The sequence below is a fragment of the Pollachius pollachius genome (genome assembly GCF_949987615.1).
Source record: "Pollachius pollachius genome assembly, chromosome: 7".
Classification (NCBI taxonomy): Eukaryota; Metazoa; Chordata; class Actinopteri; order Gadiformes; family Gadidae; genus Pollachius; species Pollachius pollachius.
In genome coordinates, this window is record NC_136940.1 from 7,316,361 (window position 1) to 7,331,165 (window position 14,805).

The 14,805-nt window shown below is 41.7% G+C and overlaps 1 protein-coding gene across 1 annotated transcript; it reads right to left on the reverse strand.

Moving 5' to 3' along the window:
- Nucleotides 1-9,662: 9,662 nt before the first annotated feature.
- LOC307078253 (uncharacterized protein) lies at nt 9,663-13,190 on the reverse strand. Its single transcript, XM_079739983.1, has 2 exons — nt 13,082-13,190; nt 9,663-12,817 (listed from the first exon to the last, which is right to left on the reverse strand). Exon 2 carries the CDS (start codon nt 12,812-12,814, stop codon nt 10,265-10,267), a length of 2,550 nt encoding a protein of 849 aa, XP_079596109.1. The 5' UTR covers nt 12,815-12,817; nt 13,082-13,190; the 3' UTR covers nt 9,663-10,264.
- Between the last annotated feature and the right edge of the window lie 1,615 nt (nt 13,191-14,805).

The following is a 14,805-nucleotide window of genomic DNA, read 5'->3' on the forward strand; positions in this document are numbered from 1 at the left end:
TTTTTTTTAATGGCATTTCCAAACAAATGTGGGTTGTTATTTATGCGTCTGCAAAATTGTTGTTATTGCTTTTCATTGCATGCTAAGGCTGTTATGTTGCAGCATTATATTGATCGCAGGTTCTGTTAACCATGCAAATGTATTGATAGAATATTGGAAATTGTCACCACAAAATCAATTCTACCTCAGAGGCCTCTCTGTCTCCCCCTGTTGGCAGAGCGTGTTATTGCGCTCTACAGTCAAATCTTCAATGTCTGTCAGAGGTCATGTACTGATGCGTCAGGGAAACGTACACACGCAAGGCAGCCAAGGGCTAGAGTAAGCAGACCTGTGACCTGATAGCTGACCATATAAACATCAAAAGCTATTGTAAATAAATATTGAGGTCACTGCCGAGACCCATCCTTCCTTTAACAATTACCATTGACCTTCAGTGAGATGTAAATCGCCCTTCTCAGTGGCTCTGCTTTGGTGACCAAGAGAGGAGAACAGAGCCATTAAATTAATATCAAGTGCGAGGCGCTACATCAGTACAAGAGAATATGCATGATTAGCGCAGCTCCGATAAGGTTGTAATAGACTAAGGGTGTGTGTGTGCGTGCCTGTGCGTGTATGTGGACGCGTGTATGTTTGGGTGAGCGCGTCTGTGCGTGTGTGTGTGTGTGCATGCGGGGGAAACGTCAGTAGATAAAACAAACACTAAAGGCACATTCCCTCTCTTGGTATAATGAGATACAGGGTTATACAGTACATCAGAAGACACTTTATCACGCTTACTTATCCTGGCAGTGTAATTGTTTCCGAACCCTTTCCCCAGCATTGAAGGAGCTAATTTCCTTTTATATTGCTACTAAACTGTAGGCACGAGGTCACGCCGATACACAGGTCCCTACCTGGCTTCACCAACACGGCTGACACCTGCACCTAGATGTCAGAGGACTCTCGCTCCAGGACACAGACGGACGTTATGAGGAAGGACTCAGTGAGTGTGTGGGCTGGTGCGTGTGTTTGAGTGTGTGTGTGTGTGTGTGTGTGTGTGTGTGTGTGTGTGTGTGTGTGTGTGTGTGTGTGTGTGTGTGTTTGTGTGTCACTGGGTTTGTACCGGTTAACAGTATACCATTCCCAAGGTATTCTTTTGTCCCATTACATTATTACTGACCGTTGAAAAAGTTTATTGTGGATGTCCATGGGTGATTATATGATGTAATCTTGATTTTGCTAGCGACGTGAACTTCATCTGTACTGTCAGATAAACAAAATCAAACAATGTCATTCGGTTTTTTTATCATAACTTTGACAAAAGTGGCCAACATTATTTAATAATACAGTTAGCGTCATACTTAACAGGACTTAACTCAGAAATCCAACCCCTGGAAACCAATAACAGGGTAAGTAGGGGCCCACAGTACACTGTGGATGCTGCTGGAGGGACTGATCTGATCTCTCTAGAGATGGAGGAACAGCACACTGGATCACTCTGTGTTTCTATAGTTATTCTATAGGGACTATACAAAGGAGGAGTAAGTAGGAAATAATGTTGGAACGTACCCTATAAGGCAGGGCCTGGAGCTGAGGCACCTGCAATGCAAGTAATTACTCCCCTGCCATATTGAACCAGACAGTTCCTCTGCTCTAGCCTCAGGAAGGTAGTGGAGAAACTGGTGTCAGGATTTGGGGGAAAAGCTTTAATAACATTACACTACACTAGACGTGTTTTACAAATAACCTACTGTATGCACTGAAGATATTGTGTTTCTGTTTCAGCCCTCACTTGCTCACCCCTGCAGTTATTGGACATTTCCACTTTTTTGTTTGTGTTTCGTTTCAATTTTAAAATTTTACAACTTTTTTTTTGGCACCACAGGACACCATAGGGATGACTGAAGTGTAGAGGATATGCTTTCCCGATCAAAATGAATGTGAATGAGCAGGTTAAGTAGGTACAGTATGCTAGAAGATGACACCAGAGCATTGATGAGAAACGATTTTTTTCACAACACAGGGATTTCTGCTGAAACTAAAGCAAAAAAAACAACAACGTACTAAATGAAGAAGTTAAGCTTAATGAGCCTAAACACACAAGTGGCTTGACCCAAACAAGCGCACCTCTCAACGCGGTTGGTGTATGGTAAGCTGAAACTGTGAATTGAGGTATGAAGTATGCTATTTTTTGTGGGGCTACTAATTCTAGTACTTTTATGTCATAACTATCCATGCCAATGTTTACATTTCGCAGGTCGATTCTCCGGAGGATTTTAGTGGCATCCCATAATATTTGACAAAATGGCGGTGCTCATATCCAAACGCAAATCATTCACTTTAAAGAATGTGAATACGGTAAGGCAGTAATACAGATTCAAAGACCCAGAAACTAAAGTCTCGTCTGTGTGTGATGTCGTTCTTGTACCTATATCTCCTGAATCAGCGTCCTGTTTAGGACAATCAGTTTGACAAATGGGTGTACATCACTGTTGTTATTGAGGTGATATATTTTCCAGTTCCACACAAACATTGCCTCGCTTCGTGGCTCACATCTTAAATGATATGTGTAGTCTGAGTTTGTTCTGGCATGATTTAAAACCTCTCTCAGACGAAATGAGCTTTGCAATATGTCATAGTCATCGGTAATGAGCATGAATAAATAGCATGGGTATTTCTTCCATACAATGTATAAACATATTTTGTTTGTCTTTCTTTTGGTTATTAATTAATTTCTCTAATGAAACAGACAATTTGTTGTACTTATTCGATAACGGTTATATTGGTACTATTAATCATGAATCTATTTAATACGACCAGAAAGTTTGAGGCACTGAAAAGTACCTGAAATCCATAATGATAATATCTTAAATTTGGTTAAATGCCTGAATATTTTACACCTATGAAACTAGATAGCATTACATATTGAGTAGGGTTAGTATAAGCATAGCATAGTAGGGCTATGAATCGTCGTGTGGAGTCCAGCACTATGTGACATATTTTCTCATGGAAAAAGTAAAAGGCTGTGATGACTTGTCAGTCGAAAAGATGACTTTCCACACTAATTATCCACAAACTCTATTCCCTTTTTTTTTACCACCAGTATAAGAATATCCCTGCGGGGCAGGAAATGGTAGAAAAATGCAGTTGTATCCACATACTTGCTAATGGCCCATTATGGGCATAGTGCTGCGATGTTAGCATCGAAACCCAAGGGCAGATGATGGGGACGTCTCTGGGTAGTGTCTCTTAAGACTTTCAGAACTGAGGAGGGCCAAACCAGCAAAGGTGAAATGCCTCATTAAGTTAATGACAAAATCCCTGTTGTTGTGATATGGTTTCTGCTTTTTTTCATTCACAAAGTCCCTGATATGACTGCAAATGTACATTGACCAAAAGTGCCCTATTTGTAATTAAACCAAGGATTTTGAAAGAAAATATGATATTTCTTTCCGTGTTTTTTTTTGTGCATACCCTGAGAGTTTCCATTTCAATATAAACTCTTCCTTAATTTTTGTGACGACAGGTCAAGCCATTTGGTGGGCTGATTGGATGTGTGCTTGTTGCCAACAAGAATCGTTCTCATCTAAAATTAGACTAGGCTAAGGAAAGGGAGAGAGTAAAAATAGACTAATCCTTTTTTCAGAATAACTAAATTTATCCCTTTCCTTTGTAGACATCGTGGCTCTGGGCCAATATGACCTCTTGTTTTGGCAGCAGTCATTGAAATTATCATTCAGAAGAGCGCCTCAGATTTTCCCTCTTGCCAGGCCCCTTGAGACTGCTCTCAATCTTTATTTATTATATTTTAAATTAATAATAGCAGGCTTACAATCTCTACAGTTGTTAAATTGTGACAGCTAACTGTCGGTGGAAATGAAGTCCTACTAGAACTTTATTTAAACTTTTATTGCAGATCATAAAACATCAATACGTTATTTTTAAAGGACAATTTATAACCTGGACCCTTTTTTCCATTCATTTTGAGTCTAAGGGACTTATACAGGCAACAATTTGTAGAAATCAATCTAGTATTGAGCGAGAAGGATAATGCCATAATACGCTTAAACAGGCTGCAATGAGATCCTTTGGGGACGAGTACGCCCCATCAATTAACCCCCTCTAAAAGTGCTTGTTTTTGGCTGTTACAGGTGCCGGATCTCATCCAACATCATGGAAAGGCTACCTACCAGGGGCGTAGGAATGAGTTTAACATTGGGGGGGACACATATCGGAAACCTGACAGATCCGTCAATGGTTTGAACAGAAATATGTCATAAATTAACTACACTGAAAGAATTCACAAATATATTTTATTCTACTAAAAAGATGAAAAAAAATGTTAAGGAAAACACATTTTGAATGGCAGTAATGAACTGCTAAATATCAAATCAATTCTTTAATTGCACCCTCAATCATCCAGTTTTTTGGAATAAGAAGCGGTGACAAGACGCTGTGTTGCGCTTTCAAAATAAAATAAAATATTTTTCTCCACCCTGTATAATTTTTAGGTGGGACAAATGCGCCTGTCTCCAATATTGGAGGGGACACGTCCCCTCCGTCCCCCCCGGTTCCTACGCCCTTGCTACCTACAGAAAAATGTATATAGTTTCTTTACCTTTCGCTTGATCCGGTCTGTTTGATGCTGTGTCAAACAATGTCTCACTCTGAGACCTCATTGTTGCGTAGTTGCAGGTTTTTCCCTTTTGTCATTATGATCTCAACTCCCCTGCCTCCAAATCGTTAAAACAAAGCTATGCTTTCTGCTCTCCAACACAACACCTCTCCTTTTCTCATAGAGTTAGACTTGGTTGGACACCGTACCCAACAGACACGTTTTTTTTTTTTTCTCTGTAGGGATCCGTTCAATAATGTTTGAATCTAATCAGAGTCATTGTTAAAAAAACAAACACTTTACAGGACCTTCATTGACAGGGCATAAATGCCCCAAAGGATTACATTGCACCCCTTCTTCACGTATTACCGCCGCAGCATTATAGCTCAATTCAGGAACAATTTAAAAAAAAAAGTCCACAATTATCAAAAATAAAGTCAAGGTTAATCTATTTTATAACGGTTATTCAATCAAGGTGCAGTTTGATGGGGTTAATGTGAGTTTTGTTATATTATATACATATATATATAAATATAAATAAATAATAATAATAATAATAATAATAAACATATATATAGATACACTGAATGTTGTTTTGTGCTGTGTTTCCTCCTGTCATCCGTTTCTGTGTGTGTCCAAAGACATTGCAGCTGTGTGTGTGTGTGTGTGTGTGCGTGCGTGCGTGCGTGCGTGCGTGCGTGCGTGCGTGAGGGGGGAACAGGTATTTGCTGGTAGAGATGGAGCGAGCCGCTCTGGAGCTCTGCCTGGAGGGGGCAGCTGGTGGTCAGAGAGGGGACGCAGGTGGCTCCGTCAGGGCCCACGCTGGGAGAGACGGAGCAGGAACCAGCAGATCCAAACCTCCGGCCCTGCCCGGAGCCAGAGGCTGACCTCAGGGCCAAGGGAGACCGGACACACACACATCAACTGTTTGCATGTGAGTGCATGTGCATCAGAGGTTGTGTATGTGTGTGTGCGAGAGCGCTGATGCAGCAGGAGATTCTGGAGGCTGCAGGGCAGGGGCTGGTCCACAGGGCCAGGGAAGGACGTCTGAGGCTGTCAGTTTACTTGTCAAAGCCAAACGACCCCAGACATGACAGAACCAACGGAGCGTTCACACGCGAATACATCCTAGCGTTACAGATGATTGTGGCTTACAGCTACAACAACAACCAGACACTTTTTTCTTTACTTTCGTGATTTTTACCTCTTGGCCACTTTAAAGTGGAATCTCCAAGGTTTCTTTTTGGTTCTCTTAGGGACACCTTTGGAATATGCGTCACATCCCCAATAGATGGTTTCCATAGATCCAAATGAGGTCATCACAGTTTGTAACAATCATAATAGTGCAAATGCCAGGGGTTTCAGCAGTGTGTCCTTAGATCAATCCCCATTGTAGTGCCTCATTCGGTGACTGAGCAGGAATTTATGTTCATGAAACTTCAAGATTGCAGATCAACTTTTGAGGTGGATAACCTCACCAGGTATGACCAAGCATCCAAGTGCTTGGTCTTAACTAAGCTATTTGATGCTTTTTATCATAGATGCATTCTTTATTGTCCCTAAGAAAGAAATTCAACAAACAGCTGTTAAAGGTTTATCAGAGACAAACTCCCATGTGGCAGACAAGAAATGAACCAGTGAAATGCCAACGCATATAACTTAAACAAAATCAGAGTATATTTTATTGTATGATACAGCTATAGTTGATCTGTTGAGGCTTAATTCAGAGACAGAGATTGTCTACAATACATTTCATACAACCTAGGCGGCAGAAGCTCAGGAGATAGAGTGGGTTGACTTGCAACCGGAAGGTTGCTGGAAGGTTGCCGGCTCATCCTAGCTGAGGGTCAAGGTGTGCCTAAGCATGACACCAAACCCTAAGTGCTCCAGACAAGCTGGCTGTTGTCTTGCATGGTTGACACCTCCGTCGGTGTGTCAATTTGTGTATGAATGGATGAATGTTAGGCAATAATTATAAAGCACTTTGAGTGGCCACTGGTTAGAAAAGGGCAATATAAATGCAGTCCATTTACCATTTTGAGTACTTTTGTAGTTGTAGCATATTGTATTTTATTTTTACATTGGATTAAAAGCAAGCACAAGCGCTTTTCCTCCTTCTCTCTGAACCTATATAATATCCCTAATGAAGACCTATTTTTGATGTTGGGCGAAACGTAGTTGAACCAAAATTTCAGTCCAGTGCTTGGCCCGGTTTCCCTGAAAACCATTCATGTCATCCGTATTATTGCATGACATGAAGTCTCTATCATAAGCTCTTTTGCTAATTTTGTACTTTTTTTAAGTGAATGTAATTAAGTAAATGTAGGCTACTTGAATTGTTACTCTAGTTCATGCTGAGTTTGTGGCTATGATGATTGTGTTTTAAACATAATTATCATAATCAAGTTTGTAATCAAATTGCAGTGGTGTCATCCGACACTGAAAATGCCTACAAGCTGGTTTGTTTCATAACTGAAAAACCCCAAACTGTTACAACAAGATTAAGGGATAATGTATAAAATGCAAAATAGGTGTAGTCACAAAAACGTCCATAAATTAAAAAATTATCAACAGAATGTGAAGCAATAAACAAAACCTGTTCTGACGTTCGGTCAAAGACTATGGGCCCTATTTTAACGGTCTGAAATGCAAGTGAGAAGCGGCAAGCTCAAGTAGCTTTGTGGGCGGTTCTATGGCAATGTCGCTATTTTACCGGCGCAAAAAATGACTCTTGCGCCTGGCACAAATCTAAAAAGTCAGAATTAGCCTAATTACCCGTAGGTGTAGGAGCCATGAGCGCATTTGAATCTGACGAGTTGATATTTTGACAGCGCGTCTGCAGTCTCCGATGAGACAGATGCACATGAATTTCAAACTTCAAATGGCTCAGTTTATGGCCAAATAATATGGCCTAATTCACACATGGAATAAGGTTTTCTTCCACAACTTCAGAAATACTGTCCTCAAATAAATTTCGGCAAAGAAAACTTATATGATATAACATATGCGGTAACTGTGGTTCTATTTAATGATGAATGCAATACATTATAAACATTGTTTCTTATCAGTATTGTATGCATTATCATTATCGACTTGTGTTCCTAATATGCATGCGTCCCCCTGTTAATATACATTGCCATGGACTGTATTATGCGTTACGTGTTTAGTTTGAGTGTGTTTAAACAGATGGACGCACACACACGCGCCCGCATTCATTAATTATTTTACACATACACACACGCGCGCCCACATTCATTCATTCTTTTTAACACTCACTTGTGGTAAAACAATGTTTTCTCACGATCAAATATTCATCAATCCTAAAAGTTATGGGCATGTACACAATGTCTGTGTCAAGAAAATATGTGTTTGCTGTACGGTGTTTGCAGATGTATTGATTTAAAAGTACAACTTATTACCGCTGTATCAGCTGTTCTTTCCCAAATAATTTACCAAGAATGTGTGGCTAGGTAGATGAGAGAAGCAAAGTGTATGCGCGAGGTGCACAAGCAACATTATGCATGCGCCCTTAAAATAGCATCTGAACAACGCGCCACTGACTTTAAACCAGATATTTCCTGGTTTGTGGCGCAAGTGGTTTCTGAAACTGCAAAATAGCACCAGGGAACGTTTGCGCCAGAACACGCCTCCTCCTTTCGCCGAACCGCCCTTTGGGGCGCAAGATCATTCCCTAATTTTCCGACGCGTGGCGCAGGAGGGAAAAGAACGCTCTGCGCCAGTTGCAAACTAGCAACGACACATGCGCCAGTGATTAAGTCAATTGCGCCGGATGCAAGACAGGGCCCTATGTGTCTGGACCTAAAGGTCCAGTGTGAAAAATGCTTTTGGCCAAATGTTCAACCAACTGAAGCTCCGCCCCATCCCCCCCCCCCCCCACCCCCCCCTCCCCCTTCCCTTTCCAACGAATATGGTCGCCTGTACTGATCCGTACTGTGTAAGGTGCCTGTAGTAGTAGTAGTAGTACTTCCAAGATGATTTTGTCATAGTCATCATAGATAAAAAAAAACTAAAAAAAAACTAAATCTGTATTGTGTGTAGTTGACAAAACAAACTAAGATAAACTTAAATAATTTAGAACATTTATTTAGTTTTGGCCTTCGTCAATTTTTTTCATTCATAAGCTTTGTATTTACGGTGGATATGAAACTGATCTCCCAATATTTTTGCTGTGACAGTTTTAATTGAACAATATTTGATCAGACCTTTTTAAAACGTGCCCCTGACAAATTATAAAAACACTGAAACTAATACAAATTTAAGAAAAAATTAACATTAGCATTTTCAAAAAAGAGTAGAGTAAGAGTAATAGTATCAAAACTGAGAGTTCTTCATTTCCCCCTCCACCTCTCATATTCACCAATATTAATCCTGACATTAACCCTCATTCTTTATTTGGGTTCCTCACAAAGTTAACACAACCTGTCCCACGTGGTAGGGTACGTCATCATAAAATCACTCTATAATTTATTTTAGAAGTCCTCTACACAAGGGAAAGCACGCTCCCTTGAGTAACTACATGTTAAATAAACACAACATGTATCTCTGGCCTGGAGTAAAACGTAAAAAAAAAGAAGCTTGTATAAAGCTATAGGGCCCTCAGCTAGCCGGTGGAGACCATCCTGATCACGTGACCTCACCTTTTTGCTACACGTCTCAGTGTGGACCTTCAGCCGGCCACAACGAATTCTAGGAATGACAATGTCATCTGAGTCAATTAGGGACTGTGTCGTAGTTGAAAATGGGCCAATCAGAGATTGTCGTAGATTATGACAAAAAACATAGCGGCTCCCAAAGAAACGAGTGGTCACGTTAACATTAGTAGAGATAACGGAGGTCACATGATTGGTTAGCTGATTGTTTGAAAGAGTTTGTCGGTCAAGGCGAGCGGCCCTGCCCACTGAAATCGACATCTTTGAATAAAGGCTCAGACTGACACCTGTATCGAAACAGAATGTGAAGTCAGACGATCATGAGGGTCTCCAGGCTACCCAGCAGCATGTCCTACAGATAAATCTAGATACTTTTGTTAAGAAATACATGTATTAGTAAATCGAACATGTTGTCACTTTAATCCACAAAACTGGCATCAATCTAGACTGGACTCCTGCCACTCAGAACAGTGAGCAAGAAACAGGGGATTAAGACAAAGTATGAACGTCGTCCCTCTACACACAGATGGTTAAGCGTAGCTTAGGTGCACATACCGCACACTGTGTTTGTCTGACAGTCTGTCTTTCCTAAGCCAAGCATGTCCATCAGGCTGGCAGCTCTGAACCAGGTCAATTTGGATTATACACACACTTATATACAATAAACAATGTGCATAGTTTATAACTATAATATACAGAGAAAAGCTTTTGTTTTGCATTTCACATCAGTTAATTATCCACCCTGCTTTCTGCTTCATGAATGTCTGGTTCCCTCTTCTGGCAAACAGGGAAATTACCTATTCCTGGCATCCTAATAATAAAACAATGCTACCGTACTTCAACTTCCAGTAATCCACAACAAATAATACATGAGCAAATACAAAAAAATATAAAAAACTGATATAATTTCGTACAGAGGATTTTCGAGCGAAGATTGTTTTACGTTGAGAAAAAACGTCAGAAGCCGAAGAAGCAAAGCGTGCATGCAACCCCACACACTTCAAAGCCTGATGGTCTCTGCCTCAGGGAGTGGCCTCCGGATGAATTCCTTCCGGTGGGAGAAGCGGGTGAGGTCGACCCTGTCGTCCATCCCCTCGCTCTGCTGCAGCAGACTGTACAGAGACCAAGCTAACTTTGCCAGCACCAGCATGCAGATGCCCTCCACCACCAACAGGCTGGTGTACAGGGTGAGCCTGGCCTTGCACTGCTCCACCCTGCTCCTCCGCCGGCAGCATGGCTGGTAGTGGCGGAGCGGGGGGCGCTGGTGTCCGGGCTCCATGGGGCAAGTGACAAAGACTACCGGGGTATGCCTCGGTGTTGGTGGGGTTGTTGCCATGGTAGTGCCGGGTGATGGAGTACTAAGAGTTGTAACTCTAGTTGTCGAGGGTAACGTGGTAGTAGGTTGCGTTGTTGTGGTAGTGCTGGCTATTGCACAGGTAGTTTTTGCTGGCGCTGTTGTAGTTAAAAGAGTTGGCCAGGTTGTCATTATTGTTGCAAGCGCTGCTGTTCTTGACGTGATGAGGGCGGTAGTGGTAGGGGGAGTGGTGGTCAGGGCGTTTGTAGTGGGCATAGTTGCCGTCGGGGTGGTGGTGGGCATGGGGGTGGCTGTCGTGGCGGTGGTTGGGATGGTAGTCGTTGCGGTTGTGGTGGTTGGGGTGGGGGTGGTGGTGGTGGTGGTGGTGGCGGCGGTGGTGCTGGTAGGGGTGGTGGTCGGGTTGGTTGTAGTGGGGGTGGTTGTAGTGGGGGTGGTGGTTGGGATGGTTGTTGTGGTTGGGATGGCAGTCGTTTTGGGGGTGGTGGTTGTAGTGGGGGTGGTGGCTGGGATGGTTGTTGTGGCTAGGATGGTGGTTGGGGTAGTGGTGGTAGTTGTAATTTGGGTGGTGGTTGGGATGGTTGTAGTGGGGTTGGTGGTGGTTGTAGTGGGGGTGGTGGTGGTTGTAGTGGGATTGGGGGCGGGGCTGGTGGTTGGGATGGTAGTAGTGGGGGTGGTGATGGTAGTAGTGGGGGCGGTGGTTGTAGTGGGGGTGGTGGTTGGCATGGTAGTAGTGGGGGCGGTGGTTGTAGTGGGGGTGGTAGTTTGGATGGTAGTAGTGGGGGTGGTGGTGGTTGCAGTGGGGGTGGTGGTTGGCATGGTAGTGGTATGTAAAGGAGGGGTGGTTGGAGCAAGGGTGGGGCACACAAGCTGATCCTCTGTTAGTGAAATCACCTCCCTTCCACTTAAATCATTTGGAAACTTACACACCACAGGAGGAGTGTACATTAGCAGTTTAGAGTTGTCTTTCATCCATTGGTATAAATAAATGAAATTGCAATCACAACGCCAGGGATTATCATTGAGTTCCACTCCTTGCAGGACTTTCAAAGGTTCAAAAATATCTTCCGGAAGGTTCTCCAGCATATTGCCTGATAGCTTAAGGATCGTTACCGATGCTACCTTTTCAAATACGTTCGCGTCCAAAGTTCTGAGTTTGTTGTTTGATAAACTTAGCTTTTTAAGGTTTGCAATGCCGTCAAAATATTCTGAAGATAAAGTTGCAAAATGGTTTTTGGACAGATCTAGATACTTTAAGTCAATCAGGGTGCTGAATACTCCACTAGGAAGACTGCTTAGGTTGTTTTGATGGAGCCTCACCTCGGTTAATTTTGGTGTGCCTCCGAACAAAAGCGCTGGTAGACCAGTCAGTTGATTTGCATGCAGGGTCAGTGTTTTGAGCACACTGAAGCCAGTGAAAAACTCTGGTGGTAAATCAGTGAGAAGATTGTTATCCAAGAGTAGTTTCTTTAATTTGTCTTTATGTGGAAAAAGTCTTGGTGCTAGTTGAGTTATTTGATTTCCCTGTAATCCAATTTCCATCAGATTGGGTAAATGAAGGAAGACCTCTTCGGGGACAGAGGTGAGTTGATTTTCATAGAGCCGTAATATCCGCAGTGCATTGAGTTGTGAGAAAAGGCTGGGGGAAATAGACATCAGGTTGTTTTTGGCTAAATGCAGGACCTCTAGGCTCTTGAGCTCATCGAAGGTGCCGTCCTCTATGGATTGGATACTATTATTATGGAGCTGGAGCTGTTTCAGTTTTATTAGGCCGTCAAACAGACCTCTCTGAAGACCACCAAGCTTGTTGGACTTCAGCACCAGCAACTCCAAGTGTGGGACTTCGGCGAAGACTCCCACTGGGATGGACGTGAGCAGAGTGGAGTAGATTTGAAGCTCCTTGAGGCTGTCCAAACCCTCAAAGGCCCCGGCCTCCACGGACACTGTGGGCGTGGACATGAACTCCACCTTTTTAAGCTGAGGATTGGCCACAAATGCTCCTTTTGGGATTGTAGGGATTTCACTTTCCACAAAGAAGACCTCTGTGACGCGAGGCATCAAGGTCTGTGGGATTTCTGTGGTGGTGGAGGGGAAAGCCATTTGGTGGTCTTTGGTTTCAGTCCCTGGGTTTACATCTGCATCCGAGGAATACAGAATCAACAGAGACAGGGAGAGGAGGAAGAAGAGTCCTTTTCGGAAAAAGGCCGCCGGAAATGGAATTCTCTTAGACATGTTCATTGCCTAAAGAAAAGGGAACAGAACTTTTTGAAAATAGAGAAACGATCATGTAAAACAAATGTTTAAATGGAGATTGGAGAAGATAAACATTCTGTTGGATGTTTTGATAAAGATACACTTTCGCAAACTTTTGCAGTACAAGGTCAATTCTGTTTCTCAGTAACACGTCACATTCAGATCATATCAAATACAATATTTACAATGTATATATATAAATGTAATATATACACTTTTTATAAAATTATACATAATATAATTATTCCTTACCCGAAAATGTATTGGGCCGTTCAAGTGAAACAGTTGGCTTTAATGAAATGGTGGAGAAAACTTGCAAAGACCATTCTGTATCTACTATATCTATGCAGGCCAGCAGTTCATTAAGAGTGTGGGGTGCCAATGCAAGGTGTGGTCTTCGTAACGTCTGCACTCAAACTGATAAGCACAGGGAAGGAAAATACTTGAAAGGGCCCATATTTACTGTCCCTCTGAGGTTTGCTGACATAACTTAACAACTCACACTCGTTTACCTTTTATTAACAAATCATGATCACAGCAGAGTTCATGTCTCATGATATTTAGTTTGTTAATGCAATGTAGATTAAAAAAAATGAATCGATAATTATATATTAGAAGAAACCAAATCAATCCATTTAGTATTTTAAAAAAAAACATTTTGGAATGAAATTCACAATTATAATTATTATTCATGTCTATTTGAGTGGGGTGTCCACTTAAATATATTCTACATACTGGCACCAGAGGGCAGCATTTGAATTAAAACCATTGTGGCGGTTACGTGGAATATAGACTGGGAAGTGAGATAAGCAGAAAGCATGAAACTGACTCAGATTCTATTCTAAGATCGTGGAAAGGTCCTTCTGCAAAACAAAACAGGATATAAGGGGTGTCAAATGAAATGACGCTGTGCCAATAAGATAACTTGTCAAATTATCATTTATATGATCGCCTCAGATTTCTTTACACTACTCTTTATTTCTTCCTTTTTCTGGTACATGATTAAAATCTCTCTATGACAGTTACTTTATCCAAAAAAGGCTAAAGATACACTAATTGTAAAGGTTTATTGAGAGTCATAATGTACTAGTTTTAGCATGAATATTGATATTGAATATTGAATTTAATGCAAGACAGACGTCTTTGCTTTCCCACACAATTTGAACCTATTATGGGCCAATATTATGGATCTATGGATTAAGGATATAATACTGTATTTCCTTAATGTAGGCCTATTTTCCCTAAACAGAGGAAGAAAATGTCCAGTAGTCGGCCCGGTTGGAAAGCATTCCTACTCACACACACACTCACACACACACACGCACACACAGACACACAAAGACACGGACACACACACGCACACACGCATACACGCACACCATATTCAATAGAAAGGCCCCTTTTTGTCATTAGAGGTAAATGACAGGTCAGCCAACCATACGAAGCAGACCTCAAATGTACTTTGCAGCAGCTATTTTTGGTCTGAAATGAATTAGGTCGGTCTGTACTGGCTGAAGGTGTTCCACCATTCTTTTTTTTCTGGGCTTTTTTTCCAGTTGCTATGCGTCACCTTTTCCAATTACCTCTGCAGCTCTATCTTACTCTCGTTATTATCAGGGGCGTTTCTAGGTTTCATATACATCAGGGGCTTAGATTTGATTTTTTTTGTTTTATGCTTTATTGTGCATGCAATTTTTTTCATAAAGCTATACCTCAATAAACAAAACACCCAGTTTATTATAGCAATAGCTGCCTGACTGCTGTGCTGCTTATCCCCAAACATCTAAAGTTCCAATGATTCAAGTTATTTCAGAGTAAAATGAATACAAGTGAGACAGACCTTACATATATATATATATATATATATATGGATCTGACTGGGGATAGGATAGGTTAATTCACTTGAGATTGTAAACAGTCTGGTTATGTTTTTAAACTGTTTATTCTCTTGCCAGAAGGACTATCTAGAAGGACTA